The sequence below is a fragment of the Scyliorhinus canicula genome, unplaced genomic scaffold, assembly GCF_902713615.1.
Source record: "Scyliorhinus canicula unplaced genomic scaffold, sScyCan1.1, whole genome shotgun sequence".
Lineage (NCBI taxonomy): Eukaryota > Metazoa > Chordata > Chondrichthyes > Carcharhiniformes > Scyliorhinidae > Scyliorhinus > Scyliorhinus canicula.
This window is the reverse complement of record NW_024055500.1, coordinates 468,623-484,742: the sequence shown is the minus strand read 5'-3', so window position 1 is coordinate 484,742 and position 16,120 is coordinate 468,623. Positions and strand designations below refer to the sequence as shown.

General features: G+C 50.7%; 1 protein-coding gene across 1 annotated transcript in view; it reads left to right on the top strand.

The window, feature by feature from the left end:
* The window catches only part of LOC119960441 (matrix metalloproteinase-14-like), a 37,442-nt gene extending 32,756 nt beyond the window's left edge, over positions 1-4,686 (top strand). The window contains exons 8-9 of the mRNA XM_038788164.1: positions 2,510-2,625; positions 4,248-4,686. Of these exons, the coding sequence (XP_038644092.1) occupies positions 2,510-2,625; positions 4,248-4,561 (430 nt within the window). The 3' untranslated portion in view covers positions 4,562-4,686. The remainder of the gene's footprint in view (positions 1-2,509; positions 2,626-4,247) is intronic.
* The last annotated feature ends 11,434 nt before the right edge of the window (positions 4,687-16,120 follow it).

Here is a 16,120-nt window from a genome sequence, read left to right as displayed (position 1 = left end):
AATAAGCCATTTTCATTTTCATTTAATTTCAATTTCTGAAGAATGCAAGAAGGAGAGAAGTGAGAGGGTGAAAATGAGGGAAACATCAACAGGATTGAATCCAGACACAGGCCCATTGACAATGTATACCGTGTCGCCCTCGACTACCAGGCACTTTAGGCACGTCTGAGATAAGACAGGATCTAACCTGTGTCTGAGACGAGGCAGGATATGAATATGGAAACTGGGCCTCCCACATCTTATTGCAAAATAGAAGTTTACCGGCATAGTCCCACATGTTACCCCGAGTCTCCTCATCAATCTCGATAGCTAGGTCCTTGTCCCTCAGTCACTCAGCTTGGTGATGCAGGAGCTGGGGTTCGAAACATCATCAACCTGGTGACTCCATTGTTTAGGCGTCAAAGAATTCAGGATTCGATCCACCAGGGAAAGTGGGCAAGTCTTATTAAGGGTAAAGTCACGAAACTGCAAATGTTTTGAAAAAATTATAATCTTGGGACGTCGGATTGCTGACGTACAAAGAACAAAGAAAAGTACAGCACAGGAACAGGCCCTTCGGCCCTCCAAGCCCGTGCCGACCATGCTGCCCGTCTAAACTAAAATCTTCCACACTTCCGGGGTCCGTATCCCTCTATTCCCATCCTATTCATGTATTTGTCAAGATGCCCCTTAAACGTCACTATCGTCCCAGCTTCCACCACCTCCTCCGGCAGCGAGTTCCAGGCACCCACTACCCTCTGTGTAAAAAAAACTTGCCCCGTACATCTCCTCTAAACCTTGCCCCTCGCACCTTAAACCGATGCCCCCTAGTAATTGACCCCTCTACCCTGGGGAAAAACCTCTGACTAGCCACTCTGTCTACGCCCCTCATAATTTTGTAGACCTCTATCAGGTCGCCCCTCAACCTCCGTCGTTCCAGTGAGAACAAACCGAGTTTATTCAACCGCTCCTCATAGCTAATGCCCTCCATACCAGGCAACATCCTGGTAAATCTCTTCTGCACCCTCTCTAAAGCCTCCACATCCTTCTGGTAGTGTGGCAGCCAGAATTGAACACTATACTCCAAGTGTGGCCTAACTAAGGTTCTATACAGCTGCAACATGACTTGCCAATTCTTATACTCAACGCCCCAGCCAATGAAGGCAAGCATGCCGTATGCCTTCTTGACTACCTTCTCCACCTGTGTTGCTCCTTTCAGTGACCTGTGGACCTGTACACCTAGATCTCTCTGACTGTCAATACGCTTTATCGTTAATGGTTAACAAGGAGACACCTTTGTACAGGCCTACCAACCTACAGATTACTTTATTTCCATCCACGTTCGATTGGACCGGATGGAAGGACTGGACTGCCCTGGATCGAATCGAGAGTGGAAGTTGGCCCTGCCGCCATTTTGAAAAATTTCCAGCCTCACATCACCTCGGGCCTAGGCCAGGCTTCACTAATCTTGGCCCTGCCTTGGGGTGGGGGGTGAGGGGGAAGGGGGGCAGCGGTCTGTTTCATGAGCAACCGTCATCCCTTCCAGTTCATAGCATCCATTTGTGGGGGACATTTGACTACAGGGGGCGGCGCAGATAATAATAATAATCGCTTTTCGTCACACGTAGGCCTCAATGAAAGTCTGATCCTGCCTTATCTCAGATGTGCCTAAGGTGCCTGGTAGTCGAGGGCGACTATGTACATTTTCAATGGGCCTGTGTCCAGATTCAATCCTGTTGGCAAGGTTGTGGCCAGGGATCTGGAGAGGGCAGCACAGTGGCTAACATTGTGGCTTCACAGCGCCAGCGTTCGATTCCCGGCTTGGGTCACTGTCTGTGCGGAGTCTGCACGTTCTCACCTTGTCTGCGTGGGTTTCCTCCGGGGGCTCCGGTTTCCTCCCACAAGTCCCGAAAGACGTGCAGGGGAGGTGGATTGGCCATGATCAATGGCCCTTAGTGACCAAAAGAAGGTGAGGAGGGATTATTGGGTTACGGGGATAGGGTGGAAGTGAGGGCTTAAGTGGGTCAGTGCAGACTCGATGGGCTCGTTCTGCACTGTATGTTCTATGAAGTTACTGTGCAAAGCCCCTAGTCGCCACATTCCGGCGCCTGTTCGGGGAGGCCGGTCCGGGAATTGAACCCGCGCTGCTGGCCGTGTTCTGCCTCACAAGCCAGCTGTTTAGCCCACTGTGCTGAACCCTGATTGGTCCAAAGTTGACAGCCAATATGGCCGACGGTGGTCGACCTTCCCGCTGGCTTTTTATAGTCACCCACAATCTCTACTCTGAGGCAAACTGTTGTCCACATGACAGAACCCCCCCCCCCCCACCCCCACCGCCCCGCTACCTGCCAACCCCCTCCCCCTACCCACGTACGTACGTAGCCAAGGATGAGTTGAAAAAACAGGGGTGGGAGCTGGGATCTTGCTGTTCGCTGTACAGGGTCAGTATTTTGAGATTGCGACGCACCACCTCGTTGACAGCAGTCTGCTTTATTCCACCCCCCCCCCCCCCCCCCTCACAATCCCTCAGGTATTACAGATACGACGAAGATTCCCGCACCGTGGACAAGGAATACCCAAAACCAATCAGTGTGTGGCAAGGAGTACCGGAGTCACCAAAAGCGGCGTTTGTTTCCGAGGATGGAGGTAAGGGGGAGCTTTACTCTGTATCTAACCCCGTGCTGTACCTGTCCTGGGAGTGTTTGATGGGGACAGTGCAGAGGGAGCTTTACTCTGTATCTAACCCCGTGCTGTACCTGCCCTGGGAGTGTTTGATGGGGACAGTGTAGAGGGAGCTTTACTCTGTATCTAACCCCGTGCTGTACCTGTCCTGGGAGTGTTTGATGGGGACAGTGTGGAGAGAGCTTTACTCTGTATCTAACCCCGTGCCGTACCTGTCCTGGGAGTATTTGATGGGGACAGTGTAGAGGGAGCTTTACTCTGTATCTAACCCCGTGCTGTACCTGTCCTGGGAGTGTTTGATGGGGACAGTGTAGAGGGAGCTTTACTCTGTATCTAACCCCGTGCTGTATCTGTCCTGGGAGTGTTTGATGGGGACAGTGTGGAGGGAGCTTTACTCTGTATCTAACCCCGTGCTGTACCTGTCCTGGGAGTGTTTGATGGGGACAGTGCAGAGGGAGCTTTACTCTGTATCTAACCCCGTGCTGTACCTGTCCTGGGAGTGTTTGATGGGGACAGTGTAGAGGGAGCTTTACTCTGTATCTAACCCCTTGCTGTACCTGTCCTGGGAGTGTTTGATGGGGACAGTGTAGAGGGAGCATTACTCTGTATCTAACCCCGTGCTGTACCTAAAATGGGAGTGTTTGATGGGGACAGTGTAGAGGGAGCTTTACTCTGTATCTAACCCCGTGCTGTACCTGTCCTGGGAGTGTTTGTTGGGGACAGTGTAGAGGGAGCTTTACTCTGTATCTAACCCCGTGCTGTACCTCTCCTGGGAGTGTTTGATGGGGACAGTGCAGAGGGAGCTTTACTCTGTATCTCGCCCCATGCTGTACCTGTCCTGGGAGTGTTTGTTGGCGACAGAGCAGAGGCAGCTTTACTCTGTATCTAACCCCGTGCTGTACCTGTCCTGGGAGTGTTTGATGGGGACAGTGTAGAGGGAAATTTACTCTGTATCTAACCCCGTGCTGTACCTAAAATGGGAGTGTTGGTGGTGTGCACCCCGAGGGATTTGAAACTGCTAACCCTCTCCACCTCGGCCGCGTTGATGCTGACAGAGGTGTGTACAGTACTTTGCTTCCTTATTTTTGCTGGCATTGAGGGAGAGATTGTCGTCGCTGCACCACTCCACTAGGTTCTCTAGCCCCCTCCTGTATTCTGAGTCATCAATGTTCGAAATCTGACCCACTACAGTCGTGTCATCAGCAAACTTGTCGATGGAGTTGTAGTCACTGTTTGCCACGTTTGTGTACAGGGAGTAGAGTAGGGGGCTAAGTACGCAGCCTTGCGGGGCCCCGGTATTGAGGACTATTGTGGAGGAGGTGTGGTTGTTTATCCTCACTGATTGTGGTCGATGGGACAAAGAGCCGGGTTGCAGAGGGAGGAGCCAAGTCCTAGGCTTCGGAGTTTCGGTATGAGCTTGGGTGGGATTATGGTGTTGAAGTTGGAGCTGTCGTCAATGAATTGGAGATTGTAGCTGTCCACCGCACATTGAGCTGTGGGAGGGCTGATGTGTCAATGTGTGTGGTTGTCTGTTTTCTAACTCGGTCTTCCTCTTCCCTTGCCCCGCCCCCCCTTCCACCCTCCAGCTTTCACATACTTTTTCAAGGGTAATCACTACTGGAAGTTTAGCAATCAGCACCTGAAGGTGGAACCCGGTTATCCCAAATCCGTGTTGAGGGACTGGTTTGGTTGTCGCACCCTGCCCGACTTGGATAGGGATGACGAGATCGTGGTGGAGGTGGAAGAGTCGCCGATGGGGATCAATCCGGCTGCCATTATCGTGCCAGTTCTGCTCCTTATGTGTGTTGTTATTCTGGCCTGCTTGGTCATCGTGTTCAAGTTGAATGGGACCCCCAAACGGCTGTTGTATTGCCATCGCTCTCTGCTCGACAAGGTGTGAGCAGAGGACACGTACCTCAGGACACCCCCCTCCCCTCATCACTGAAACCCCTCCCCTCATCACTGAAACCTCTCCCCACCCCCCGAACCCTGCCCCCAAACCCTCCAACCCACTCCAAACCCCCTCCCCTCGTCACTGAAACCTCTCGCCACTCCCCGAACCCTCCAAACCTCCTTCAAACTCCCTCCCTCCGATCCCCTCCATATCCTCTCCCAAACTCCCTCCCTGTGATCCCCTCTATATCCTCTCCCAAACTCCCTCCCTCCGATCCCCTCCATATCCTCTCCCAAACTCCCTCCCTCCAACCCCCTCCATATCCTCTCCCAAACTCCCTCCCTCCGATCCCCTCCAAATCCTCTCCAAAACTCCCTCCCTCCAACCCCCTCCAAATCCTCTCCCAAACTTCCTCCTTCCGATCCCCTCCAAATCCTCTCCCAAACTCCCTCCCTCCGAGCCCCTCCAAATCCTCTCCCAAACTCCCTCCCTCCGATCCCCTCCAAATCCTCTCCCAAACACCCTCCCTCCGATCCCATCCAAATCCTCTCCCAAACTCCCTCCCTGCGATCCCCTCCAATTCCTGCCCCACACCCCTCCAAACTCTATCCCTCCAAATCTCCCTCAAATCCCCTGCCAAATCCTCTCTGAAACCCCTCCAATCTTCCACAAACCCCCTCCCTCCAAATCTCCCTCCGATCCCCTCCAAATCCTCTCCCAAACCCCTCCAAACTCCCTCCCTCAAATCCCCCTCCAAATCCTCTCCGAAACCCCTCCAAACTCCCTCCCTAAATCCGCCTCCAAATCCTCTCTGAAACCCCTCCAAACCTCCCCAAACTCCCTCCAAATCACCCTTCAATATCTCCCTCGGAATCACCCTCCATTCCTCCTCTGTCCCTCAACCTCCTCCTGATCTCCCTCCCCATCACCCTCCGAAAGTTGTGCCCATCCAATCCTCCCATCCCCTCGTGCTTCCTCGCCTCCCCTCCCTCCCGTCCCCTCCCCTCGCTCCTCCCCTTTACACCCTACACCTTTCCAGCTCCTCCCCGTCCCCTCCTCTCCCGTCTCCCCCCTCCCACCACTATCCATCTCCTCTCCTCCCACCTCCTTCCTTTCCCTCCACCCTCCTCCCCTCCACCCTCCTCCCCTCCACTTCCCCCGTCTCCTCCTGGAACAGATTCTGTTTCTCAAACAGCCTCAATTGCCGCTCTCTGAACTGACTTAACCCTCCCCCCTACCCAAAACTCCACAGGTGCGCCCTTCCCCCTTGTAACCTCATCACCTCACCTGGTCAACTTTGACCTCCAGGAGGCGGGCAGTGGATTGGGTGCGGCGGGGTGAGGGAGGGGCTGGGCAATAAGCTTGGGTGGGGGGGGGGGCGTTGCGGGTGGGCATAGTGAGGGGCCGCTGCAACATTTGACCTCTTCGGCCTGAAGGTGACCTTTGCTTGACCCCTTGCCTCTAGCTCATCGTCATTGGCGTTCGAGGACTAGAGTTGACGTTGGCAGCCATGTTGTTGGGCGGGGGGGGGGGAGGGGCGGCAGGGCGAGGGGGGAGTGTAACGGGCGATGGGATGGCGCGGGGTCTGCTAGTGAGACCAGTAGTTGCCGTGGTGAGCGTCGGCCAGGCTTTGGCGACTTCTCCATCACCGGGTTCAAAGGTCATCTTTCTTGACCTTTCAGGCCCTTCCAAGCCTGCTCCACCATTCATTATGATCATGGCTGACCACCCAACTCAATAGCTTGATCCCCGCTTGCTCCGTGGGTGAAGAAACGTCTCCTCGCCTCTCAAAATCTGACCGAGCCACTGAGACTCCTGATTCACTCCCCTCGAAATCCCTCCGGATTTTGCAGCACCTCCTCACGCCTCACTCGGTACTCGGTGCCCTACCCAGAGTTTTGTACGGCTCCATCATAACCTCCCTGCTTCTATATTCCGTGCCTCGGCTAATAAAGGCGAGCTGTACTCTCGTTGAGATTCAACCAAGGTTCGACCATAGGACATAGGAGCAGAATTAGGCCACTCGGCCCATCGAGTCTGCTCCCCCAATCAATCATGGCTCATATATTCTCATCCCCATTCTCCTGCCTTCTCCCCATAACCCCTGATCCCCTTATTAATCAAGAACCTATCTATGTCTTAAAGACACTCAGTGATTTGGCCTCCACAGCCTTCTGCGGCAAAGAGTTCCACAGATTCACCCACCCTCTGGCTGAAGAAATTCCTCCTCATCTCTGTTTTAAAGGATCGTCCCTTTAGTATGAGATTGTGTCCTCTGCTTCTAGTTTTTGCTACAAGTGGAAACATCCTCTCCACGTCCACTCTATCCAGGCCTCGCAGTATCCTGGAAGTTTCAATACGATCCCCCCCTCATCCTTCTAAACTCCCAACGAGTACAGACCCAGAGTCCTCAACTGCTCCTCATACGACAAGCTCTTCATTCCAGGGATCGTTCTTGTGAACCTCCTCTGGACCCTTTCCAAGGCCCCAGCACGTCCTTCCTTAGATACGGGGCCCAAAACTGCTCACAATACTCCAAATGGGGTCTGACCAGAGCCTTGTACAGCCTCGGAAGTACATCCCTGGTCTTGTATTCTGGTACAATCAGGGACTGCATTCGGCAGAGAATTCGCCTGCGGGGGGGGGGGGGGGGGGGTGGGAAGGGGTGCGTGGGGGGGGCGGTGCTAGAGATGGAGGGGGCGGCATATGGAGGGCAGGGTAGGAAGGGTCGGCCAAAATGGACAGCCAGGATCAATACCTTTTCCTGTGGGAAACTTGACATCCAAAAAGGTCGGATGGTGGGGAGGGGGGGGGGGGGGGGTAAATGACTCACTTGACGGACATTGCCGCACCCCCTCTCCCCCTCCCGCCCAATTAAACCCTCTGCCGCTTCTCCTGAGGTCAATCAGAAAGGTCAGAGGGCACACAGAGAGCGAGGTCCCCAGCACATTCCCGCACAAGATTCCCGCTCCTGGTCCCAAACAAGATGGCGGCACACTTAAAGGTACAGTCCCTACTGGGCCCAGGGGACGGGCGGTTGACCCCAGGCAAAGCTTTTGTTTGTTTTTATATATAAATATTTTATGTGTGATCATTAAAATTTTGTCTCCCTTTTTGCCCATAGTTTTTGAGAGGTCAATTAAACCTGCTGGGCAGGTTCTGGATGACTCCTCCCCCCCCTCCCCCCTTCTCCCCTCTAGCAGACATTCTGTACAAATCTGCTGTCCTATTTTTAAAACTGCGTTGTTTTTTTTTGCGCGTTTGGTTCTCGTTTTTTTTTTAAAAGAAGAAAAAGAAATGTTCACAGTTTTTCTGTTTCTATCTGGCTCCTCGTGATTCCGGACTCGTGTAATTTAATCTCGCGGTCAGTAGACAGAAATAAAGGGAAATAATTTTCAAGATGATGGTGGTGTCTTCTTGTTGGACATGGGGCTCCTTGACTACCCTGTGGGTCTGTCTGTGTGTGTGTGTGTCTGTGGATGTTTGCGTGTGTGTCTGAGACTGTATGTATGCATGTGTGTGTGGTAGTATGACCAGGGGTATTACGGTACCTGGGAGAGTGAGCTGCCATTGGTGCCGAGGGCTCGCTGCCCATTGGCCCAAGTATCGTGTTCTCCGTATTCCTATTGGCTAAGAGGAAGGTAGCTCCGCCTATGAGGCGGGGTATAAGAACCCGTGTTCCCCGGCAGCCAGGCCATTTCCTGTACATCTGCTTTCGGGCTCACTTCTTGCCGATTAAAGCCTTTCGTGTCGGACTTCACCTACGTTTTGTGTCCATTGATTGTGCATCAGTGTGTGTCAATCTGTATGTGTCTGTGTGTCATTCTGTATGTGTCTGTGCATGTATGCTTTGTGTGTGCATGTTAGTGTGTGTGTATCTGCGTGTCTGCCTGTGTGTGCGCATGTCTCTGTGAGTGTATGTATGTGTCTCAGTTTGTGTGTGTGTGTGTGTATATGTGTCTCTTCTGTGTCATAGAATTTACAGTGCAGAAGGAGGCCATTCGGCCCATCGAGTCTGCACCGGCTCTTGGAAAGAGCCCCCGACCCAAGATCAACACCCCCACCCTGTCCCCATAACCCAGTAACCCCACCCAACACTAAGGGCAATTTATCATGGCCAATCCACCTAACCTGCACATCTTTGGACTGTGGGAGGAAACCGGAGCACCCGGAGGAAACCCACGCAGACACGGGGAGGATGTGTAGACTCCGCACAGACAGTGACCCAAGCCGGAATCGAACCTGGGACCCTGGAGTTGTGAAGCGATTGTGCTGTCCACAATGCTATCGTGCTGCCCATGTCCATGTATGCCTTTGTGCGGACGTCTGTATGTGTGCATCGGTCTGTTTGTGTGCCTGTGTATGTGTGCTGTGCATGTCATTGTTCTGTCTGTTGTACGTGTCTGGGTCTCTGTCTGTGGGTGAGTCCCTCTCCGTGTGTTTACGTGTCTCTCTGTGGGTGTATGTGTGTGTTTCTGTCTGTGTCTATGTATGTATGTGTGTGTCTGTGTATGTATGTCTGTATATATGTCACTCTTGTGTGTGTCTGTGTATGTATGTCTGTATATATGTCACTCTTGTGTGTGTCTGTACGTATGCCTGCGTATAAATGTGTGTGTGTCTGTGTATGTATGTCTGTATATATGTCACTCTTGTGTGTGTCTGTACGTATGCCTGTGTATAAATGTGTGTGTGTGTGTCTGTCTTTGTGCCTGTGTGTGTCCTGGCAATGTGCATTTATCTGTGTCTGTGTTTGTTTCTGTGTTTGTTTCTGTGTGTGTGTGTCTGTCTATTTGTGGGCCTGTGTGTATATCTCTGTGTGAGCTGCGTGTCTCTGATGGTGCTGTGTCTTTCTGTGTGTGTGTGTGTCTGTCTGTCTGTGTATGTATGTCTGTGTGTGTGCTTCTGTGTCTGTCTCTCTCTCTCTCTCTCCCTCTCTCTCTTTGCCTCTCTCTCTCGTCTCCCCATCTCTCTCTGTCTCTAGGTATTTGTCTCACTGTCTCTCTCTCCTGTCTCTCTTTTTCTTTCTCTGTGTGTGTGTCTCTCTCTCTTCTCTCTCTCTCTCTCTGTCTCTCTCAGTCTCTTTCTGTCTCTGTCTCTCTCTCTCTCTCAGTCTCTCTGTCAGTCTCTCTCAGTCTCTGTCTCTCTCTCTCAGTCTCTGTCTCTGTCTCTCTCTCAGTCTCTCTCTGCATCTGTCTCTCACTCTGTCGATTTCTGTCTGCCTGTCTCACTTTCTGTCTCTCGCCCTGTGTGTGTTTCTCTCTGTCTGTCTGTCTCTCTGTGTGTCTGTCTCTCTATCGATGTTTTGCCGAGCCTTGTCCGAAACCAAGATCAAGCTATCCCACTCCCTGTCATTCTGGTGGGCTCCAGGTGCCTATCCAATAACCGCTTGAAAGTTCCTGAAGCGTCTGACTCCACTATCACAGCAGGCAGTCCATTCCACACCCTAACCACTCTCTGAGTAAAGAACCTACCTCGAACATCCCTCCTATATCTCCCACCCTGAACCTTATAGTTATGCCCCTTTGTAACAGCTACATCCACCCGAGGAAATAGTCTCTGAACGTCCACTCTATCTGTCCCCCTCACCATCTTATTAACCTCTATTAAGTCGCCTCTCATCCTCCTCCGCTCCAAAGAGGAAAAGCCCTAGCTCCCTCAACCTTTCCTCATAAGACCTACCCTCCAAGCCAGGCAGCATCCTGGTAAATCTCCTTTGCACCCTTTCCAATGCTTCAACATCCTTCCTATAGGGAGGTGACCAGAACTGCACACAATACTCCAAATGTGGACTCACCAGGGTCCTGTACAGTTGCAGCTTAAACAGCTCCTAAACTCAAGCCCCCTGTTCATAAACGTGAACACACTATAGGCCTTCTTCACGGCTCTATCCACTTGAGTGTCAACCTTCAGAGATCTATGGACATGAACTCCGAGATCTCTCTGTTCCTCCATATTCCTCAGAACCCTGCCATTGACCCCGTAATCCGCATTCAAATTTGTCCGACCAAAATGAATCACCTCTCACTTATCAGGGTTAAACTCCATCTGCCATTTTTCAGCCCAGCTCTGCATCCTGTCAATGCCTCTTTGCAGCCTACAACAGCCCTCCACCTCATCCACTACTCCACCAATCTTGGTGTCATCAGCAAATTTACTGACCCACCCTTCAGCCCCCTCCTCCAAGTCATTGATAAAAATCACAAATAGCAGAGGACCCAGCACTGATCCCTGTGGTACATCGCTGGTAACTGGGCTCCAGGATTAAAATTTATCATCTACCACCACCCTCTGTCTTCTATATGATAGCCAGTTACTTATCCAATTGGCCAAATTTCCCTCGATCCCACACCTCCTTACTTTCTTCACAAGCCGACCATGGGGAACCTTTCTTTCTGTCTCTCGCTCTCTATGTATCTGTCTCTGTATTTGTCTCTCTTTCTCTCTATACCTGTCTGTGTGTCTCACTTTCTGTCTCTCTGTCTCTCTCTCTCTGTATCCTCTCTCTCTGTCTCTCCATCTCTCTGTCTCCATCTCAGAATTTGTCTCTCCGTGGCTCTCTCTGTGTCTGTCCCCCTGTCTCGCCCTGTATCTGTTTCTCTCTGTATCTCTCTCTATCCCTCTCCGTCTCTCTCTCTTCTCTGTGATTCACCCTTTCTCTGTCTCTCTCTCTCTTTCTGTCTCTGCCTTGCTCACTCCCTGTCCCTCTCTTTCTTTGTCTGCCTGTCGCTCTCTTCCTCTCTGTCTGTCCCTCCCTCTGCATCTCTCTCTCTCGCTCTTTCTCTCTCTCAAAATTAAATCACGTATGTGTACAAAATCCTGATGGTGGATGACAATACAGAGCTAAAGTTCGAAGACAAGTCACACCCAGACCGTACTGAGATCAGACGGAACAAGGTACTGTGTTCCGATTAAATAAAAGAATGCTATTGCGCATCGAACACCATGTGCCGTATCAACGTCTAAATTTTATTGATTGAGATAATACCTTCAAGGACGTTGACTTTCCGAATCCTTATTTGTCACCAACACAGCAAAACTATTTGGAAAATCAATTGCGTACTTTGAACAACCCTCTGAACAGATCAACTACAATGAGGAGAGCACCGTACAGATTAAATTTGTAACGACTGTAATAATTATTCATTTACATAGATACGTAGAAGATAGGAGCAGGAGGAGGCTTTTTGGGCCTTCGGGCCTGCTCCACCATTCATCACCATCGTGGCTGATCATCCAACTCGATAGCCTAATCCTGCCTTCTCACACTGGGCTAAATGGCTGGCTTTGAAAGCAGACCAAGGCAGGCCAGCAGCACAGTTCGATTCCCGTACCAGTCGCCCTGAACAGGCGCCGGAATGTGGCGACTAGGGGCTTTTCACAGTAACTTCATTGAAGCCTACTCATGACAATAAGCGATTTTCATTTCATTTCATTTCCCCATAACCTTTGATCCCATTCTCCCCAAGTGCTATATCCAGCCGCCTCTTGAATATATTCAAAGTTTTAGCATCAACTACTTCCTGTGGTAATGAATTCCACAGGGTCCCCACTCTTTGTGTGAAGAAATGTCTCCTCATCTCTGTCCGGACAAATGTGAGGTAATGCATTTTGGAAGGTCTAACGCAGGTGGGGAATATACGGTGAATGGTAGAACCCTCAAGAGTATTGCCAGTCAGAGAGATCTAGGTGTACAGGGCCACAGGTCACTGAAAGGGGCAACACAGGTGGAGAAGGTAGTCAAGAAGGCATACGGCATGCTTGCCTTCATTGGCCAGGGCATTGAGTATAAGAATTGGCAAGTCATGTTGCAGCTGCATCGAACCTTAGTTAGGCCACACTTGGAGTATCGTGTTCAATTCTGGTCACCACACTACCAGAAGGATGTGGAGGCTTTAGAGGGTGCAGAAGGGATTTACCAGGATGTTGCCTGGTATGGAGGGCATTAGCTATGAGGAGCGGTTGAATAAACTCGGTTTGTTCTCACTGGAACGACGGAGGTTGAGGGGCGACCTGATAGAGGTGGACAAAATTACGAGGGGCATAGACAGAGTGGATAGTCAGAGGCTTTTCCCCAGGGTAGAGGGGTCAATTACTAGGGGGCATAGGTTTAAGGTGCGAGGGGCAAGGTTTAGAGTAGATGTACGAGGTAAGTTTTTTACACAGAGGGTAGTGAGGGCCTGGAACTCGCTGCCGGAGGAGGTGGTGGAAGCAGGGACGATAGTGACGTTTAAGGGGCATCTTGACAAATACATGGATAGGATGGGAATAGAGGGATACGGACCCAGGAAGTGTAGAAGATTTTAGTTTAGACGGGCAGCATGGTCGGCACAGGCTCGGAGGGCCGAAGGGCCTGTTCCTGTGCTGTACTTTTCTTTGTTCTTTGAAATGGTTCACCCAGAATCCTCAGGCTGTGACCCTTGGTTCTGGACACACACATCATTGGGAACATCTTCCCTCCATCTACCCTGCCTAGTCCTGTTAGAATTTTATAAGTCTCGATGAGATCCCCCCTCATTCTTCTGAACTCCAGCGAGAACAATCCCAACCTCATCAATCTCTCCTCAAATGACAGTCCCGCCATCCCTGGAATCAGTCTGGTAAACCTTTGCTGCACTCCCTCGAGAGCAAGAACATCCTTCCTCAGAGAAGGAGACCAAAACTGCCCACAATACTCCAGGTGTGGCCTCACCAAGGCCCCGTACAATTGCAGCTTCCAAACTCAAGGTTCATCTTTCTAACACGCACCATAGAGTTAACCCAGTGGGTGGGTTCCTCCGGATAGTCCTTCATAATAGATTCAGCAGATCCCTGTTGGCGGGCCGCCATACTTTCTGCAATGTACACCCGCTTAACGAGCCCCAACTCTTCACCTCTTCAACTCCAATGAGCGATTCGCGCTCCGTCTCCACTACGGAGATTGCTGTCACCTACGTTCTGCCCTTGCCTGTGACTGCGAGCTCACACGCTCCTAACATCGTGAGCTAAAGATCATTATAGTCCTTCAGGAGTAGTGCTCTTGGAACCATTTTCGGCAGTCGTAACAACGTTGAAAAAGTGATCACATTTGCCTTCGCTCCCGTGTCGAGCTTGCATCTAATGAGTGTGCCATTGACCATCCATCTATCTTCTATGGTCTTCACATAATAATAACCTTTATTGTCACAAGTAGGCCTCCGTAAAAGCCTCCCCGAACAGGCGCCGGAATGTGGCGACTAGGGGCTTTTCACAGTAACTTCATTTGAAGCCTACTCGTGACAATAAGCGATTTTCATTTTTCATTTTCATTTCACATTAACACTGCAATGACGTTACTGTGAACAGCCCCTAGTCGCCACATTCCGGCCCCTGTTCGGGTACACCGAGGGAGAATTCAGAATGTCCAATTCACTGAACAAGCACGTCTTTCGGGACTTCCGCGTCACTATGGCTGCAAAACTGCGAGGAAACCTTTGCTGCTTTGGCTGGTCGGACTATTCGTGACCGCCGTCGAGATCATATTCCCAGCAGCCAGGTCGTCGATTCATATCTCATTATCTGCACTAATTGATTCTGTTTCATCAACGTAAGGTGCATCACCTCGTGCAATGACTCGTTCTGCCACACTTGGTGACAGACTTTTCCAAGTGCGGGACAACGTTGTGGCAAATGTCTATTGCCGCGTTGTTGACATAAAATGCCACATCCGTTCGGCCGCTCAAAGTGGCCACCCGCACTGAGACAACGTTTGTTTTTGACTGCGGCACAATACGCTCAAAATGGCCGCCCGCACTGAGACCACGTTTGTTTTTGACTGCGGCACAATGTGCTCAAAATGGCCACCCGCACCGAGGCCACGTTTGTTTTATGACTGCATCACAGTGCAGTCAAACTGGCCGCCCGTACTGAGACCGCGTTTGTTTTTGACTGCGGCACAATACGCTCAAAATGGCCGCCCGCACTGAGACTCCGTTTGTTTTTTGACTGCATCACAGTGCAGTCAAAATGGCCACCCATACTGAGGCCATGTTTGTTTTTGACTGCGGCACAATGCGCCCAAAATGGCCGCCCGCACTAAGACCACGTTTGTTTTTCGACTGCATCACAGTGCAGTCAAAATGGCCGCCCGCACTGAGACCCCGTTTGTTTTTTGACTGCATCACAGTGCAGTCAAAATGGCCGCCCGTACTGAGACTCCGTTTGTTTTTTGACTGCATCACAGTCCAGTCAAAATGGCCGCCCGTACTGAGACCCCGTTTGTTTTTTGGCTGCATCACAGTGCAGTCAAAATGGCCACCCGCACTGAGACCCCGTTTGTTTTTTGACTGCATCACAGTGCAGTCAAAATGGCCAGCCGTACTGAGGCCACATTTTTTTTGTGACTGCGTCATAGTGCTGATGGCACTGGCGTGCTCTTCCATATCGCCGGCAAACTATTTCAAGCTGAGCGTACTGATCTGCCGTGTAGCCAGCTCACTGGCGCCGCAGATCTCGAAAGCATTTTCTAAATTCAGATCCTCTTCCCGTCACACACTTTCACGGAGTTTATCAACCGATATCCCAAACACTATTTGGTCGTGGATCATGGATGACTTTAGATGACTGAAATTGCAGGACTGGGTCTTCAGCCTCCAGTTGGTTACAAAGCGGTCTAAAGATTTGCCTGCTTTTTGGGTACGCGTACGAAGTATGCAACGGTCAAAATGTTTTGGGGATTTTTTTGGAGGCGATGCCGATCAAAGTACTTTATCACCTCATCGTAGCTCTTGTTTTCTTCTTCGTATATTTTGATGGCTTGAGGACCTGCTAACGCGAGCAACAATGCAACATGCCTCTTGTCAGGCAGCGCCAAGTGTTGAAACATAAAGTCTAAACTGCTGCTTGGAAACGCTCCCGTTTTCATCTACGCTACCTCAGATTTGAAGCTGGTGGGGTTCCTTTTAACCTTCCATCTCTAACTTCACCGGCGTTTGTTGTGTTAAGTTGCAGTTGACCGTGGCTTGCCCGGCCGGCGGAAGAATCTCCTCTTTTCGGTCTTCAGCTTCGTCCTCTCCTTTGTTATCTTTAGATGTTGTTTACTCCTGGTACCATGTTACGTTCTGTGACATGGCCGTTGTAATGAGGTGGACAGAACAGCCAGTTTGTAACTAGAAATATGATTTATTAACACACATGTGGTAAGATATCTAACAGATTACTGTTCAGACCATAACTACTCAATGAATTCAGTGAATGCTCCTTGAGGTACTCCAACTGTGACTATCCTCTCGTACATCTTACTACCAACTGGTGGGTGTCTCCAGTCACGTAATGGGTGTCTGACACCACCTGCTGGTCGGAGGTCGTACTAATACTATGTGCACTGATATACAACTATATCCATTTATGTGTACATATCACCACATCTCTCTCTCTATCTCTCTCTCTCTTGGTCTCCGTGTCTCTAACTCTCTCTCTCTATCTCACAATCTCTTGGTCTCCTTGTTTTTTTCTCTCTCTCTCTATCTATCTCTCTATTTCTGTCTCAGTCACTCTCTCTACCTGTTTCTTTGTCTCTGTCTCTCGGTCTCTTTCTCTCTCTGTCTC